The sequence below is a fragment of the Esox lucius genome, chromosome 13 (assembly GCF_011004845.1).
Source record: "Esox lucius isolate fEsoLuc1 chromosome 13, fEsoLuc1.pri, whole genome shotgun sequence".
Taxonomy (NCBI): Eukaryota; Metazoa; Chordata; class Actinopteri; order Esociformes; family Esocidae; genus Esox; species Esox lucius.
In genome coordinates this window covers 17,987,401-18,006,354 of record NC_047581.1, presented here as the reverse complement: position 1 = coordinate 18,006,354, position 18,954 = coordinate 17,987,401, and the positions used below count along the sequence as shown (strand labels likewise).

General features: G+C 41.3%; 1 protein-coding gene across 3 annotated transcripts in view; it reads left to right on the top strand.

The window, feature by feature from the left end:
* The window catches only part of pdlim2 (PDZ and LIM domain 2 (mystique)), a 53,319-nt gene that overhangs the window by 32,657 nt on the left and 1,708 nt on the right, over positions 1-18,954 (top strand). For 2 of the 3 annotated variants that reach the window (XM_010876395.3, XM_010876396.4), the window contains exons 7-9: positions 12,105-12,223; positions 17,729-17,877; positions 18,648-18,762. In XM_010876395.3, coding sequence (XP_010874697.2) covers positions 12,105-12,223; positions 17,729-17,877; positions 18,648-18,762 — 383 coding nt within the window. The remainder of the gene's footprint in view (positions 1-12,104; positions 12,224-17,728; positions 17,878-18,647; positions 18,763-18,954) is intronic. The other variant, XM_020052921.3, reaches the window with a different exon arrangement.

The window sequence follows — 18,954 nt, the reverse complement described above, 5'->3', positions numbered from 1 at the left end:
AGCCTGTAACAGGCAGTAGAAAAGAGCCCAAGATTTCTATTCCTCAAGCTGTACGCCTCAGTGCAATGTTCAGTTCAGATCACACATTTACTGGTAAGGAAAAGCAATAAAAATCTTGTAAACTATTTTGAACATCCAGATCTCTGGAAAAACGTTTATACTATTTAATAATAACATCCTTAGATGAGGTGCACCCAACAGGCAATCCGGGAAACGATTTACTCACTGATCTGCACCTTCGAGCCCTTTAACACACTTACACACTCATTCACACATCGACATTCTACCTGATTTATGCCCATGCACCCTCCATAAACTCAGTCTGTCCACACTGCTCTATTGTGTACATTGTGAGCATTGGTCAGCTTACATCTATTTATATCCTTTTCATTGGATCTGTAAATTGGACTTGTGAACATACTTTTTCTTGATTCATATAAGAGCTACTCTTTTTAACAGCTGTATTCTTTAGGACCAAATGCACAGCCATTCTGTTACACCAATGACAACATCTGCTTTAATATGGGTGCAACCAATAAAATATTTAGATATTTGGAGAATTGCACTGAAAAACACCAGTTGGCATCTCCAATTGAATGGAAACATAACTACACACCACTGTGTGTGAGTCATGCTAGAGAAAACCTAGAGATCTAACATTTTATGTTGTTTGTTGGATCTGGGCATCCAACACGTTTACAGAATTATTGTCCAAAGTCCTCCACTTGCTGTGGTTTAACTGGGCTGACCGACTGTCTATAGAGCTTTCAGCCAATTCACCCACTCCACCTCTTTGGGTTGGCTGGAGCTCTTTCTGGGAAAGCTCTCTCTTTCCTGTCCTCTAAGCCTGACAGCTTTCTGTTTACTAGTATCCAGGCTGGTGGGGGGGTTGGGGTTTGGTGTGGCGGGGCTCTTCCTCCAGTGGAGGTCTCTCTGGTCTGAAAGAGGAGACAAACCGCCAACCCTGGATGTGAGATTAATGAGTAGAGCCCTTTGAGTGTGCTCAGCGGATAAATGGCTGGGAAGAGGCCTGACCTGCTTGCGTGTATAAACTACTGCACTAGAATGTTGTGCAGCTTTGAACTGGCTGGCAGGAACAGTGCAGCCCAGTGAGCAGCAGAGCCTCCGCTCCACTGACAGGGCTGGTCATTAGCTCCACCACCGCTAGAACTTGCCATATTTTGCAGTTGATGTAATGAAAGAAAACAGTCTGTAGAATTTGTTGCTATACATTGCTATGAAAAAGTATTTTCTCCCTCTCTGATTTTCTGAATTGATGCAGAGTTTGACATAAAATTTAATTTGTTCAGATGTGGGTTGTAATAATATGTCTGAGAGAAAAATGACCCCAAAGTGCTAGTTTTATTTGGTTGGTGTGCTAGGTAATCAAACATGCAATCTTCAGGTGTGAAAGAGGTTCCCCCCCATTTACTTCAACCCAATGAAATGGATTAATAGGTTATGATTTTTGAATTCCTTGATAATCAATCAGGCCTGTAAAATATAAAATGTAACAAACTTTGACCCCTGCCATCAGATTGGAGCCTGTATACTTCAAAACCAAATAAATGCCTAAAATTCCTCACCTCTGGAAAACAAATTTGGGACAGTAGTAAATCTTCCAAGGAATCTTCTGCAACTGATCTAACTGTGCTTGCTTTATCATCTGAACAGTGGGACACACAGATGCTCCACATATAGTAGCGCTGCAAATTCTCCAAGAGCAAAGAGAACATCTGTGTCTGGTCTTTGTAGTCTCCTTCCGCAAGTCCCCGTGTTCATGATTGGCTGCGTATTGAGGGCGTGGTTAACGGGCAGAAATACCTGTAGAACTCACGTACAAGCATGCTACTTCTCCCGAAACGTTTTTACAATTCACTTTCCCATTTTGTACTTTGCTTTTTAGTTATATTTTTACATAGCTTTATTATGTTAGCCAAAACATTATTTAATTAAACAAAAAGAACAACATTTTCATTAGTTGTTTTCACACAATGTTCATTTTCTGTTGTAGTGTGGGCTACTACTTTACTGTAGTAATTAGCTATGGCCAAAGTCATGTGAAAGAAGGGAGATCTTTTAAAAGAATAGGCCAGGGGCAGGAAGCCTTTTTCAGGTGACGCAAGTTGGAATGACAAGCCCTCTGTCCAACTTGAGAGGTGCACATTGCTGCTGTATCAGGTGATCGGCCACTCTGAAAACCATATGAATGTCTTTACCAGCGTTGTTTTTTTTTTTCATAGTGAGGAGATTGGGATGTGCCGGTTGCTCCTGCATTTACTGGGGTTTTGAATGTCCTGAGAAAATTCGGTTTACAATAGTGGTCACTGAAGGCAGTGGCTCTCGGAGGCTGGTGTAGGCTTTCCCCATCCTTACAAGGCCTGGCATTGTGTGATTAACAGCTAGATGGTCCATATGTGTGTGTGGACATTTGTGTGGATATACATATATGTGTGTTTGTGGGTATATACAGTGCCTTCAGAAAGTATTCTGGCCCCTTCACTTGCTCTACATTTTATACTTTGCACACCTAGATTTAGGCCATTTTTTGTTCCTCGTAGATCTGCTCAAGCTGTGTCAGACTATATGGGCAGCGTCCGTGAACTGCAATCTTAAGGTCTTCCCGCAGACGTTCAACTTGGTTCACGTCTGGGCTTTGGCTCGGTCACTCAAGGACATTCACAGAATTGTTTCAACGGCAGTGCTTTTTGTCATTGTCGAGCTGAAAGATTAATTTTCGCCCCAGTCTGTGATCTTGTGCTCTCTGGATCAGGTTTTCTTCCAGGAACTCTCTGTATTTTGCTCCATTCATTTTTCCCACTATCCTAATCAGTCTCCAATCACTGCCTTTGAGACGCATCCCCACAGCATGATGCTTGAGTCTGGGGTTGGCATGAGCCAGATGGTCCACGGTAAATATCGTTTTTCACCAGATATTGAGATTGGCATTCAGGCCTTGTGGTCTTATAGGACTCGATCATCTTTTTCTTTCAGGCTGAGACCTTCGGGCTGCATGTCATATGCCTTTTTCCTGTCAAGCTCTATTGACACATGGATGATTGAAGGACACAGGATGCAGATGAGCTCAATTACTGGTGTTTATGGCAAAGGCCTGAATGCTTATTTACATGTTCTTAATTTTTTTTGAATTGGCATGAATTCCTCGATGTCAACCAATAAACTGTTGGCCTATTAAGTTTCCCGATGTGTTTAAAATATTTCCCATACAATTACAGTACACCACCACCACCAGTGTCTACCGTTGACACCAGGCAGGATGGATTCATGGGGTTTATGTGAGATTAGGAGCCCATCATCTGCATGTCGCGGGAGAAATCAAGATGTGTCGGACTAGCCAACATTTTTCCAGTTGTCACTGGTCCAGTTTGCCCTCTGTAGCCTCATCTTTCTGTTCTCAGCTGACAGGAGTGGAACACGGTGGTCTTGCTGCTGTTGGCCGTCCGCTTCAAGGTTTGATGCGTTTTGCATTCAGCGATGCCCTTCTCAAAACTACTGTTGTAAAATTGGTTATTTCAGTATTTCTGTCCGCTGGCCATTGTCCTCTGACCTCTTTCATTACATTTCTTTTTTTTTTACTAACCGAACTGCTGCTCACTGGATGTTTTTTAATATTACAATTTCCTGTAAACTTGATAGACTGTATCAACATAATGCATTATAAATGCTTTCAACAATTATATTGATTTATGTTTGTACAATAATTAGTTCCTCTTTGACATGCCTGGTAAAATAACCTTTTATTTATAACACCACTATAACAAAAGGATCCAGATTCCTTCCTGGGGACCTCGAGCCAGTCCTGGGGAGCTGTAGCTGAGCTGTGTGACTGGCCACCTCCAGGAATCAGAAGGCGCACATGTTTATAGCATTAAGAAGTGACTGCAACAGGCTTCCTATTGAGACGATCATGGCCCAAACCACACTGCTTTTTCAAAGGACATGGCTCGTCATTGGGCCATTAGGGCTAGGATCACTGGGCAGGGTTTCCAGTTCTATTCCTGAGGGTAGCCTTTGTGGCCTGGCTCATGCTCTGTAAAAATGTCCATCATATTGGAGGAGGGCAAACTGGACTATGGCAGTCGAATTGGGCCTTGTAACGACCAGATTGGGTGGAACGGCCTTGGAGGAATGACATGCATCGCTAAGCTCTTTATCCAAAGGAGGACAGCCCCTGCACCACCATCCCTTCGTTTGGCTATCCCTCTGTCCACCCATAATGTTCTATCGATGGGCAGGCTTTCTCACAGCAAAAAAGCCTGCACATAAGCCACTGGTTTTAACCAAGTGTATTTTGAGGTCTGTCGGGTTGGATAGCAAAGCAGTGGTTGTTGCCATGAAGGAGAGACGGAGGCTTGGCATACAGCCGTAGGAATATCACTCCATGTTGTTCAAATTGAGTCAAAGTCTTTTTTGACTTGAAATCTACTTTTTTTGCCTGTCATAAAGATTGCTCAACCCCAAATCAACATGTAAATCAAGGTTTCCCCAAACAACACCTCTGTGTTTGCACACCTGCACAGTTTTGGGTAAAGAACTGTGAAATGTTTGAAATGAACAGAGCTTCTGTTGGGGTTGGCTGACCTGCAGTGTGCTGTCTGACAGGGCTTTGCTAAGACCAGTGTGGTGTATGCTGGAGGGAAAGGGGGGTGGCAAGGGGAATGTTATCTATTATCCACAGAGTGAGGGTGTGAGCCAGGGATTTTCATGTGCGTTGTGGACCATCTAGCTGTTAAGCCAGGGTCCATTGTGGTTCTGGACAGGCAGCATGCCTCTCCTCATCCCTAGTGATTGATCAGTACTCTTGTTTTTCTTTTCCCTGAAGTGGGGGGAAAGGCTAACTGGGGCACTTCAGATTCCCCTTGCCTGCCTCGGCTTGGTTCATTCCAACTCTGCCAGAGTCAATCAAAGACTGTAAATGTCCACTCAACTGATTACTGTCCATGGGATTTCTTATTGAGTAACTCAAGAGAAATCCGCAATTAACCGTATCTCTCCATTTACCTATTGATAGATCCCTGTCAAACTTGCTTACGTCGCTCTTTACAATGTAGCAATCGTCATTTACTGACTACTTTCTGATAATATTTCTTATTATTTTTGGGTCAACAAATCTACCCAAAGGGCAACCAAGCAAGCTGTTCAATTAAGTCGAGCTAGCTAGTTAGCTAACTATGTGAACTAGCTACAACAATTTGGCTAATCAGCTAATCAATTAACTGGCGGTCAACATGCTTACAAATATTATTCAGCTGAAATATGCAGTTTAACCTGAGCACATTACCACCCAATTTACTTTTACCTGATGTTGGTGGTATCCAATTTTAGTTATAAGCTTGTCATCACAGCACCACCAAATGGACTCAGGACAGTTGAGGATTGCAACATGCATCCGCCGAGGCCCTACTTTCTTTTCATTGCGTGTCCAAACAGCAAGTTTACTGTACCGTATCAGTGCATCGGTGGTCCCACTCACTCACCTAACAACTTCGGTTAGCTTCCAGCTCTGTTGTCTGGACTGAGATATTCACAAGAGTGCCATGAATAAAGAAAATTCTGGGCAAATGCCTCAGCGCTGTGATGCAGTGTTTTAGAATGCAGTGACACCCGGGAGCCCTGAACTCTGTTTTTCAAACCTGATTGCATCTTAATAGTTTTTCTGCAACGGTGCCTTGCATTGTCATGCAGTATATATTAAATGGATGATTCTGCTGGTCATGTATCAGTAAGTCCGGCAATTTCACAAACCTATAATGAATACCAGATGTTTAATGACTTTGATATGCAGCTTTAGTTGGAGCCTTGTGGGGAAATTAATAGGGATGAAAAATGTGTACGTCACTCCAAGGATAAATATAGTCTCTTTCGCCCCTGCCTGGCATCGGTTTTCCCATTGTCTTCGTGTCTGTTGGTGGCAGGTCAACTGCTGGGTGGGCACTGTTCCCCTTATGAGACCACCTATGATCTCACATGAGAGGGCTGACATGGGAGTTTGAAGGAAGCTTAAGTCTTGTGTGTTTAAAAGCCTGCCACAAAGTCCCCATTTAAAGTAATCATCCAAGAACTCTGTGATTATGATCTGAAAAGCCCTCTGGTTATCACAGTGTGATGAGTGATATTACCTTGATGGTGACAATAGAAACAACCTACAACTAGTATAGTTCAGAGAGTCTTTGTTAGACAATTTGCTAGATTGCTGTTTGTCACTCAGGTCGTTTTTAAGCTTTTAAGGCCAACAGCCTTTCTCTTTTAATTGTGACTAAAGAGGGTACAGTCAGAACTGGTATACATCCAACTTCACATGAAGTAGATGTGAAGTAACCCTACTCTCTGCCATCTCATTGCTTCTGTGTGTCTCTAATGTTATAGTTCTTATGCTGGGCAATGGCAGTGATTAGCATTGAAATAATGTAAATCTAGTCTTATAATCTCTGGCCCTTGAAAGCTCTGTTATTGAGTGCTGTAATGTGTAGCCCAGACCGTGCTTATCTGATTTGGCTAGCAATGTCTGAATGTATAGTGTATTTGGTGTGAGTGTTTTGCAGTACTGGTATGGGATTTCAAATATGATGTTGTGGTTGTCTTATGGCAGCTGTTTTTAATGGTATTCCCTCCCTGCAGTGTCAGCACAGCCAGACTCACAGCCACCTACTAAAACCTTCTGAGTCAATCTAGCAGCATTCAGCAGTCTGCACAGGTCTTACCATTATCACCAGGGGATGTCTAATCATTAATGCATCTGTTGTATGTAAACATTGTGGGAAAACGAAGCATTATCATGCCGGCTTAATTTAGCTCAGCTTGTGAGTTATGGTACAGTTGTTCACTTCTAAACACATTGCAGGTAATTACAGAGAGGGAGGGCAGCCATGACCGAGGATAAGGAGGACGTCAGTCGTCAGGCATGACCAGAAACCTACCTTTATGCATGTACAATACACCATAACATTCTGAATACAGTGTGCCTCTCACTAAATCCCAGGACATCTGCGTCCCATGGTTCATTTTCCCATAATTATGATAGTGTAAAATATTATACAGAAGTACCCAAAATAAAGTTGTAGTGTCCTCTGTCGTCTGCCCCTGTCTTCTGGTACATGCCCTGTAATTGAAGCTGCAGGGTGGTAATGATGACGACGATGCACAGTGGCTTAGACTGGTGCCAGACAGAGAACTCCTCCGCTCCCAAAATGTTAAAGAGATGCCAATGTCCCAGTGTCTCCCATGGGGCCTGATCTGAAACAGCTGGCCCACTTCAGTTCTACATTTCCTGTTTGTTTGTGTCTCCAATCCCAGACAGAGGCATGTTTGTTTTTCATATTAAGAACTTTCTCTGTCATGCTATCTCAGCTCTCTGTCTCGCTCACTCTCTCGCTCTCTTGCTCTCTCGCTCTCTCCGTCCCTTTCTCTCTGTTCTTTTTCCCTCTTTCTCTCTCATTCATTCCTTCATGGATCCTCTTCTATCTCCTGGAACTGACAAATGGGTTCAAGTGACTGCCCAGTGGTTCTACATTTCTAAGAAATTGGACCTAATAATACTTATCACGCTGATATAGTTTTCTTCAGTGATTGTTATTTTTATTAATGTGGTGTGGGAATGTAGAGGTCTTTGAAATATTTATGCAGGTAGACCACTGATTGGCCATCTCATTCTCCTCAGAAATTTGGCTCATTCTGATCCAGTCAAATGGGTCTATGATTAGAGCAAATCCAGGCCTGTCCAGGTCAGATCAAATGTCAACCAAACACAAGTGACCAATTGATTGACAGTGTCCAGATGCATATGAATGTGAAAATCTAGGCCAGGGCAGACAAAATTTCTTTTCAGTCTGCAAAAGTTAGTGCTTAGTGGATATCCAATTACTATGCACTAAATGACTGAAGCTTTATGTATACAAAGCATGGAATTATTTGATATGTTATTGAGAAATGTCTGCATCGGTATATCTTTCTTTGGGGCTAAAATCTTTAGTGTTTAGACCCATTTTTGTGTAAGCTACCGTGCAAGGTTATTCTTGTAAACATAAATGTTAGCCAGAGTGAAGCTGGTTGAGAGAATGCCAAGCGTGTCCAAAGCTGTCATCAAGGCAAAGGGTGGCTACCTTTTAAGAATAAAAATGTATATGTATTTAGATTTTTCTAACACTTGTGGTTACTACATGTCTTATTTCATAGTTTTAATGTTTTCACTATTATTCTTCAGTGTGGAAAATTGTAAATCTAGTTTTGTGTGTGTGTATAAAAACAAACAAAAAACAAGACAACACACCTGCATAACACGCCAGCCTAGTTCGGCTGGCCCACGATTAGAAGTAATGAATTGGTGCAAGGTTTTGTACATTGACCCTGCCGGTAGTTCCCATAAACCAACATGCTCTACTGTAGCTGACTAGCATTAGAAAACATTGCTTGCTGTTTTGACAGTTTGCTGGATTTAGGTTATGACAACATGGCAAAAAGTGAATTGTCCCGCAGCCTGTCAGAGGAACCAATAACAATTGCCTTTGTACGTTTCCTCTGCTCTCAACATTCTTAGCACCTTGTACCTTCTCCAAGACAAACAGCCATTGTGCCTGACTGGCGGTGCCCCTTGAGTGGTATCCCTAGCCATTCATAGGGAGCACTGCTGCCGTCTGAGGTGACATGGCTGCTTTTATGAAAGGTCAGATTGAGCAGTGTTGTAGATATCCACACTCCTCTGCTCTCCTCCATACTGTTGAGCCCAGCAAATGTCAATCTCAATTAAAGCTGCATTCTCTCCGTTGTCATCCAACGGCTGTTTTCTAATGCCTGTTAGTAGCTTTTTTTTGTTGCTTTTTTCTTCATTCCTGTTTCTGCTCTGGCCTCAAAAATTACAGCCATGACTCAAGAACTCCTTCCCTAGGCTGGTGAAAACTTGGCTCTGAAAGCAGGCTTCGGTTGGGTACTGTATATACCTACAGGAGACATTATTGAGACTTATTGAGATGCAACTATCCTAGATTTTGACCTCATCATTAGCAACAGGTTTATGCAAGTGTTTGTTGACCTAAGATGATATGAAACTATTACAAAAAAATATTTAGTTTGTAACGGTCTCGTCTACGACATTTTGAAAACGTAATATCTGACCCCCATGTTTCAGGGGGCTAGTCTACCCTGAGAAGAATTCCATGGATTGTTTGCGGTAAAAGATTCCTGGCATAGAGCAGTAAGCAGCGATCTGCTCAAGCCCTGGAAAAATACAAGGAGAACTGGACCAATGAAGAGCCGAGCCATTGCATTAAAAGGGGGTGCTGTTGGTTACTGAGAGAGAGTCCCTGAGTCCTCCGATACCCATGCCTCAGTCAGATCTATGCCCCAGGCCTGTGGTGTAAAGTTGGATAGGGTGCAAACACATTTTCTTGGGATGGCCCATTGAGGAATATTGATGCCAACTGATGACATGTTTGGGTAGTGGTTCATATCATCAAAATGCAGATGTCAATACATCACAAAATATGTACATTCTCTGGTTTATCCCCAATGTTTTTTTCAACTATACAGTGCAATAAATGGAGCAATATATTTTGTAATTCCTTTACTGTTTGAGTATCTTCACTTATCCCATTATTGCCACCTTTGTGGACTGTTAAGATATCTGACATGATACACAGCCTAGACATTTTAACTGTCGTTTCACTCTTTTACCTGAAAAACCCATGAAAGTAATTATTTGAATGTTTGCGTGTCTTTCTCTTTTAGAATGGGATCTCGGTGGTCACAGTTAGATGCAGTGTATAGCGGTGTAATAAAAGAAATTGGTTTGTTGGGATTCCTGACAGTAAAAGTGTCTGGTCTGAGTTATGAGTTGCTCAGAACTGGACCAGGTGTTCTGGGTGCCCCATGCCCCAGGGGTCATATCTACTACAAACACACACCAAAACTACGCAGGAAAACACATAATACCCTTAAACTTGCACACATGTGCATACCAAACGCACATGCATATGTCCATGCATATATACACGTGCATGTACACACACACACACACGCATGCGCACCAATGTATTGTTATAGTCTTAGGATCTCTTAGAATCTACTGCATGGCTATCACCAGGGATGTTGCTCTAGCTCCATCTAGCGGACAGAAAGTGGCAATAGCATCCTGCCAAGCTGAATCTCTAGCAGTGAGTAAATACAGTAGGTAATTGATGGATAAAAATGTATACAATATTGTCAAGTGATTACATGTGCAAACCACCTTTTCTCAAATGATTACATGTCTAACCACCTTTTTTTTCTATGCAGGATTTATACATTTAGGTTTTATACTTTTAACTTTCCATTGAATACCTGAAGTTTCAACTAAATGTCTGAAAACCCCTGACTTTCTTCATGAAATTGCTTGTGCTATAATACAGTCAATTTTTGATTGATTGTTTAAATGTAAAAAGTTGTTCTTGCTCTGTTGTGCAACTGTTACGTTTAAGAGTTGTTTTATTTTTTTATCTGCAATTTTATATATAATTTAGTCCATGCTTCATCCCAGCAAATCTCGGCAAACTTCTTTTGAAATTTCTTTTGAGGCACATTCAATGCCATTCTGGTTCTTATCTTGCTGCTTCTCCACCAGAAATCCTTTATCGGAATCTTACGCACTGGACTCTGGCCTTACTCACCATTTGAGCTCACAGGTGCCCTATATTGCCACAAAGTGTCTAGAGTGCAACAAGGAAACCATATTAAATTATGAAACCCTGACCTTGGACAGTACTGGCCGATTGTACTGCCCTCCATAGAGCTGCTGGGATAATACACCACCAGGATTCGAACGCTTGTCTAACTGCGAATTTGGGACTTTATCGCTGCTCAGTTCAGGGGCCCATAGCTTTGAATCAATTTGGACGACATTCTGCTTGAGTTAACCATGTCCCACCCAGGCATTTAATGTTTTGCTTTCCTTCTTTCCTACTGGGTTATAATGGTTCATAATATAGGGTACTTCCATGATGGAAGTACATGTTGGTTCACCCCTTCTCTTCAAATACACAACTGAACCTATGCCAAACATCTGTTATCCTGCGAACAGCATCTCTGTCATCAGGCCTAAGGGCAAAGTCCCAGCTCTGAAATGAGTAGCAATCAAGAACTAACAAGGTTGAATCAGGCAGGCTGACAGCCTCCACATGGAGTTAGGGCTGGGAGATAAATGTGAGACTGATTAGCAGAAACGAGTTAGTAAAAGGACAGGAATGCTGGGAGTGTCTAATGATCACTAAATAGAAACCTGCGGTACGGGACAGACAAAACTGTGACGAAACGGAGCATTTATTAGCATCAGTCATGATGACTGGACCAACCTTTACCCAAAGAGAACCCAATTAGAACAGTTTACATTGTTATGTATGAGCCCAGTGAACATTATTTGAATGAAAAATTTCTTTTTTTAGCACATTTCTACATGTTCTCTGTTAGGAACCACTTAAATTATTCATGGAGCAATAAAAAAATTTACATGTTAAAGGATGAAAATGTCATGTGGTTCAACCGCCTGAGGTGGAATTTGAACAACAAAATTGTTGTGAATTCATGTCAGTTATAAAAAATATTAATTTTGCATACATTTAGAATGATATATGGTAATGTTATTAAATAATGTGGAAATATTGAGTTTTTTTAGTACTTTTTCTCCATGTGTCATGACCACAGATCTTATACTTATTGTGGACCTTCCAACTCAACATAAAAAATATACTAACAAATGGTTAACTATTTAATGTCACTATAAGCTTTCATAAGTGGATCGCAATGACTAAAATATATTTGTTATTAAACATATATATTTTAAAGATTATGTTGCAGTCATTAAAATGTCTGTAGGACAAAAGATACCTGTTCGCTTATGTAAAGTATTTCTCAACTCCTGATTTGCTTTTTCAGAGAGAAAGAAATACAGCTCTTTATCTGACTTCTTAAAGGCAATACTAAATCACGTGTTGCTTTCTCACAGTCTCATCAGTTTGCTCATCTCTATAAACTTGATTCACTCTATGAAGTGTACGTTTGGGTTTCAGCATCTGCAGGTGGTTTGGCCTGACATCCTGTACATTCCTCTGTCTCCGCAGGAGTTCTTCTCTCCAGACTTCAGGAGTAACTCTGTGTCTAGTCGGACTCCCACCCCTCCAGGACGTAGTTCACCCCATAGTCCCCTTGACCGCGAGCTGTCTGTCTCACCCAGACGCAGGTGAGAACACCTTCACTCCTCAGCTCCACTACCACTCTGTCACATGGTACAGTAAAAACATTCGCTGTTACTTGGTATTTTTAATGTTTGACTGACTTTGATTCTGATGAAAATGTACTGTACTCTCAATAATAAAGAAGAACATAAGTGATTGCCTAAAATACATCCTATACTGTGTGCTTGCAATTGTTCAGGTGCAAGATTATGTAAAACAAGAAATATTTTTGTATGGACAATAAGTATGGACAGCTGTTTTCCATACATTTGCTTACCTCACCTTAAAAGCACTGAGCCTTTTTCAAAAAAAAATATGGGGTTGGAGAACATACAAAATCCTTCTACATGATGCTATGTTTTCCATATCAACTATCAGGTTTAAAAAATATATATGTAAAGCTTTTAGGGATGGTATACTTTTCTGTTCATGCAATAACATTTTGATAGCAAACCCACCAACAGTGTGTACATTTGCAGCCACCAAATGAACCGGAGGTAAACACCTGGAGTTTCCTCATCTGATTTTTGGTTAGATGACATGGAAATTACATTAAAATGAAGTGTCTTTGGGGAACACACATCAGTGTGGGGTTAAGAGGCGAAATGAGAATGTATGTCCATAATTGCTGTAAAATATGGTGCTGAATCTTTGATGTTATGGGACTTTTTTTTGCCAAGATGTTTTAGCCAAAAACATGATTGCCTCTGCCAGGAGGTTGAGACTTGGCAGCAAGCAGATCGTCCAGAAATTGTGAATTGGCCACAAAATCTAAATTTTGCAGTTGTCTCCAGTGAAATGAAACCCATTGAAAACATGTGGTTGGAGGGTAGTCCATGAGCACAGATGAAGGATATTCAATCTGGAATTATTCTGTATGGAGGAATGGTCTCTCTTGTTTTCTCCCAACTTTAAGTAAAATGCTTCGTACCGATATTCTTGTGTTATTGAAAGGTAATGGAAAGAGCGATGTTCATTATTTTAGTATAGGTTCATCGAGCTGGTATTCACGGTTTGTCAAAGCCTCTGTATTAGTCTGTTTTAGCCCTACTTAATGTCCCTTCCTGGCAGAGTGGGAGGAGTGTGTCTGTGTGCTGTTCTTTGGGAGCCTTTCTGTTTTGCAAGGTTTATTTTGTCTTCTTTCCTCTGGGTCAGTTGTGTGACGTGTCAGGATATGGCATCAGATCCAGCCACCTCAGCCTCTTACACTTTTCCCCTAAAATGTATTTTTTTTTCAGTTCTTCCACTAATTGGCCCCCCACTCTGTAGTTCCCCAGCATACACATCAAGTCTCTCCCCCATCCCACTCAGCCAATGACAGGCTTGGCGACACCCCCTGAGACGCCCCATTTCTCTCCCGACCAACGAGTGGCAGCCAAAAGGCACACCTCTTAGTCCAAAACTCGCTCTTCTCCTGTGTCTCGTCTTGTGTAGAAAGAGGTGTGTGTTTGTGTGTGTGTGTGTGTGTGTGTGTGTGTGTGTGCGTGCATCTGTGTTTGTGCTTGTGTTTCGTGTGCCTTTGTGTGTGTGCGTGCTGGGTTGCCGCAGCTGTGGATAGACGTGCAGCCAGGAACAACTGTTCTGTCCGAACGCAAAGATTAGCAAGTTGTAAAATAATTATCCTCTCTTTGTTCCCTCTTTTTTCTGAGGTGAGTTGTTTTCCTTGTATTGTGTTTAGTAAGGAGTTAAAGGGACAATGTTTGCATACTATTGCGGTGTCTTTGAATGTTAGAAAGCAATTCAGACAACACCAACAGCCCATTTTGCTTCCATTGAAGAATGTAGTTGGAGATGAGAGCTGTGATAGCAACTATGTTTTCACTAAACTATGTTTTCAACTATGTTTTACTGGCTGTTAATCAGTTGTTTGCAGTGCAAAGTGTGGCTGTGGTAACCTGAAAGGGCATTTTTTTAAATTCGCACATTTCTGACGGGGTTTCTCAAAGATTGTCAAACAGATTTGCAAGGTACTTGTTGAAAGCCAACTGACCACACGTGTGTGTGTGTGCTTTTCCATTGAGTGTGAATACATACAATACTTACTTCATGGTTTAGGCATGTATACTCAAATGATATATGTTTGTGTACCAGATTCTGTTGTGATTTTGTTTGCTTTGCTCTCATGCTCTGGCGTTTTCGTTACATGACCAAGTGTTTCCATTGGTTTTAGGTCATTAAAGGTGGTAATCTAGAGGGACAGGGAGAGTGGGGTTGAGAGGAGACTAAGGTTTGAAGCTTGGAAGTCTGTTTTCAGTTTTAACCCGAATCTCTGATGCAAAGAGAAGCCATGTTACATCAGTGGGAACTAAGTTCTAAATGCTGATGAAAGGCATGTCAAAAATCCTGTCTGTACACATGCATATGCACTCATTCAATCATTCTTTTATATGCGCGCACACACACACACACACACACACACAGACACAGTTTTCTTTCCTAGTGGGGTCCAGTCCTGAGCCATATTTCCTCGCCCTAAACCTAACCCTTACTCTAATGTTAAATTATAACGTCATTGGCTGACGTTTACTGTCAACTAAGCAGGGAGGGTTAGCTCCATTTGCTGCATTTGAATAACAAAACAGCACACCACACCTGTGGATAAATGGGCAGTTAGACTGGTTTTTACACGTGATCTGACCTTAGAGGCTCCCTCAAGGCTCAACAGACTTTCAATCAATCAATCAAATGTATTTATAAAGCCCTTTTTACAACAGCAGTCACAAAGTGCTTTACAGAGACTACAGCAGTGGTTCTCAACATTTTTGCCCCAAGGCCTCCATTGGTCCAAGAAAGTCTATTAAGAGCCCTTTACTGTACATAAGAGATGATATTAAACAATTGCATGTTTTCATTGTGTTTATTAAAATTAAATTCATTATTACCAGTGCCAGAATCCTATAATCAGCATTGATTACAAATATTTTAACACAAAAAAACTATATTTTTCTTTAAAACCCATGGTGACATTGGTTGCATGCATAACTATTCGACTATTGTACTGTGGAAACTCCACATTGACACAAATTAAAGAAAGATTTACCTTACCATTGACCTCTAACTATTAAAGTTTCTGTCACATTTTCTGGATTAGGAACTGTGACGCATCATTGGTCAGGCTGTAAATCTGATGGAATACCAAAGCATTTTAAACATGTTATTGATAAAGTATTCGTAAAGTATGGATGGATTTGGCTAAGTGTTGGGATATAACAGTGAGCACGGTTGAATGAATAAACATAAAGTAGACACTTGATCACTCCACCCAGGCACCGCCAGGAAAAGTCCATCCCTCTAATTAAAGGAATAATGGATGGAATACGCAATACACAGGGAAATACTGCAATTATAACCACCCTGAACAACCTGGAACAAATCTGCCAGCCAAAAAAATTACCCAAAATCACTCAGCCTTGTTGAAAGCGTTAAAGCAGTTATTGGTGCCAAATTTTAATCTACCAAATATTTGTGTATGAAGTTGAATAGTTATGCGAGCAACAAATTTAGGTTTCTTTTTAGTACTTCTTGAAAATATGTCCCAACACGCCACCTTACAATAATAGAATTTTGAGTGTTTTAAAACAAAATATGTAACAAAATAATATTTCAATGTCCCATTTGTAAATCCGTTTGGTTTAACAAACAGAACCAACAGGTGGAGGCTGGGGTGGTGGGTGGGTTTAGCAACCACATGCAAGACGACCAGAAGAGTAGCTGACTGAGTGAGTACCCTGTCTTACTTAAATAGGCCGCCATGATAGATTAGAAACCAGACTGTGCTTGGAGCGATTCTGACAGCTGATGCGTTTTTGAGCCAATGCCCACGCAGGTTCCCATTTAAAATGAGTGAATTGATCAGGGGTTGAGATACTTTTGCAAGACACTGTATAGGATGTGCAAAGTGGATCATTTATTTAGTAAAATAGCTATGTCAAATAATACTTTTTTTTTATCATGATTTTATCTTGTGCCCTTGACCTCACATTGAGAACCGCTGGGCCAACACATTTCTATGTTTTGCACATTAGACTGTCCCCTCTGTCTATTCTATTGCTGCTAGGAAAAATAAATGTTTAACAATGGCAACCACTCACAGTTACTATAAACATGAACAATAAAGTCTAATACTTTTCCATTCCATCACCCCAGTGGTTAAGCATGTGCTGCTTATAGACCTCTAAGTATGGTGCTACTGTGCTTTCTGGTAATCTGGTAATTGCTTTGGCAGCAGAGAAATAACCCTTAGGACTCCTACCCACCACCAGTACACCTTTGGGTCTCACAAGGCTACAAACCATATATTGGCTTAAGCCCCCCTCAGAAGTTCTTTTGCCTCATCTAAAAGGGGTTCATTGACTCTAGTCGGTCATAAATGTTGTGATGGTGTGAGAAAAGTGTAAGTGGAACTTGTGGGGCAGGGAATTTTCTATCCAGCAATACCTGGAGTCAAACAGAAAGATTCTCGGTTTTATCATGGCTGCTGTTCTATCTGGAAGGGTTTATCCAGATTGCTACCTAAGAAAAGAAGCAGTAGCTTTCTAAAGGCTGTAATGTCTTCAACTCAATACTTATATTCTACATCAATAATTTGTGTCACTCAGTTGACAACATGCTATTGTCTACAATCTTCACTGGGTTTTTCCTGAGTCGTCATTATTTCTTACACTACAGTTACTGCACTAAGTGTGCTAAGTGGATAGCAAGGTGATTCAGTACTGAGATTTGAAGCTGGATTTGACCACTTGCCTGGGCTATGCCATGACTTTGGGCTTGAATGTCACTAACAAACCTGACAGCTTCCCATGTGTTTATTGGATTCTCTCAAATTAACCACAGTGTTTACAAGCTGCCTTAAATAAAAAAATGTATTATTCTTTATTAATACGCATAATGTACATGTACACCGATAGGATTTAGATTGTACATAACATATACACAACATACAAGTAACTACCAAGAAATGTCTAATATGGTGTCCATAGTGGCCAGAATGGCTTCAATATGCCATAGATTCTAGAACTTTCTAGAACACTGGGAGGGATTTGGCACCATCTTTCAATGAGGAATTCTATCATTTGGTGTGCTGTTACTGTTGGTGGAAAACCCTTCCTCCAGAATCTCCTGTAAGTGTTCCCTTTGAGTGTGGTGACTGGGAAGAACATGCCATATTGTGAAATGTCATTAAGTTGAGCGGTATTTGTCACTGAAGATTCTGCCAAACCTATCCCAACAATCACTCCAATTTCAAAGGCACTAAGTACTCTTTTAGACATTTAAAATAATAGGTGACTGGACAGGCCCAGGATTTTTTGTAGCATGATTGGACGTTAACAAGGTGTTTTTCTTTGTCTTTATATGGACTCTTCTAGGTAGATGGAAATATTTGTATAAATTGGACTGGACCTCAACAAAATGTAGAGAAAGTGAAGTGGTCGAAATGCTTTCTGAAACCACTGTCTGAACACTACCATAATACCTAAATACAATACATTCCCTGTCATTTTCTCTGACAGCAGTTCCAGCTCGGACTCTGTCATGCAGAGGTTTGACCGGGATTCAGAGGTCTACAAGATGATCCAGGAGAACAAAGAGTCTCGTACAGCCCCGAGGCAGTCCAACACCTTCCGCATGTTGCAGGAGGTTCTTGAGGCCGATGAGAAGGGTAAGGAGTCTCCCATAAACGTAATCATCTCTCTGTCAGTTTCACTCTTCCACTACTTTCACCTCTAATAAACAGCTGTTTAGGATGGACTGGAGCCATTTTGCTGTCATCCCTGTCCTGTCTAAAACGTCTCTGATGGCTCACCCAGATGTCAAATTTCAGATGTGGATACTGGGGCTTTTTTTGGACAGTGGTATTTGAAAGCTATGGATCATGTTATTCTCAGCTGTTTCATCAACCATATAATCTGTCTGGCTACTAAGACAATTATTTGATATTGACAGATACATCTAGCCTACCCCTGCTCCATAGCAACATACATTACTTATCCCAATGGACAGCAGAGTGTTGTGGAGCTAGTAAGGATTTAATGTTATTTTAAATATTTTAAGTGATAACAACCAATGGGTGGGTAACAACTGGGCCCCTGAATTATATACTGGGTTATGACAGCCAGTGTCTCATAGGGTGGCAGGTACTGTAGCTTAGCATTATGAGTATCGGCCAATAACCAAAAACAAAAAGTCACCAGCAAGGTGAGAAATCTGTTGTTCGGTGCCAAAGACGGGTACTCATCGTCCGGGCTGACGGGAGCTTATAGTAACAACTCCCTATCCCTCTCCAGTTACGGAGATTGGTTTAAAAGCTGTCATTTCAGCGGACAAATATTCCTTTTCCTACCAATCTGCGTTTGTATAAATACTGTACATCTGCTGGATGCTTTGACCGACCCTGCTCTTCTCTGTCACTTTACGGTTTGTTCTGTGTAGAAGCTGTCATCCGGTTTCCAGGCCTCACTCCCAAACCCACCCCCCCCAAACCCGTATCGCCCGTGGGTGGAGTCCCTAAGTTCCATACCTGTGAGAAGTGTGGGACCAGCATTGTGTAAGAACATGACACTTTTCTTCACGTCGCCTGTAATGTAAAGGTGTGCCACTGAGGAAGACCAGCTCTGGCGACGACACCTAACATTGCTCTTCAGTGCATATTGTTCTTCTTAAATATCGAGGAGCTAAATCCTAAAGCTTCCTACAGTGTTTGTGTTAATGTAGAAAGAGGAGAAGTTGCAGGGCGACT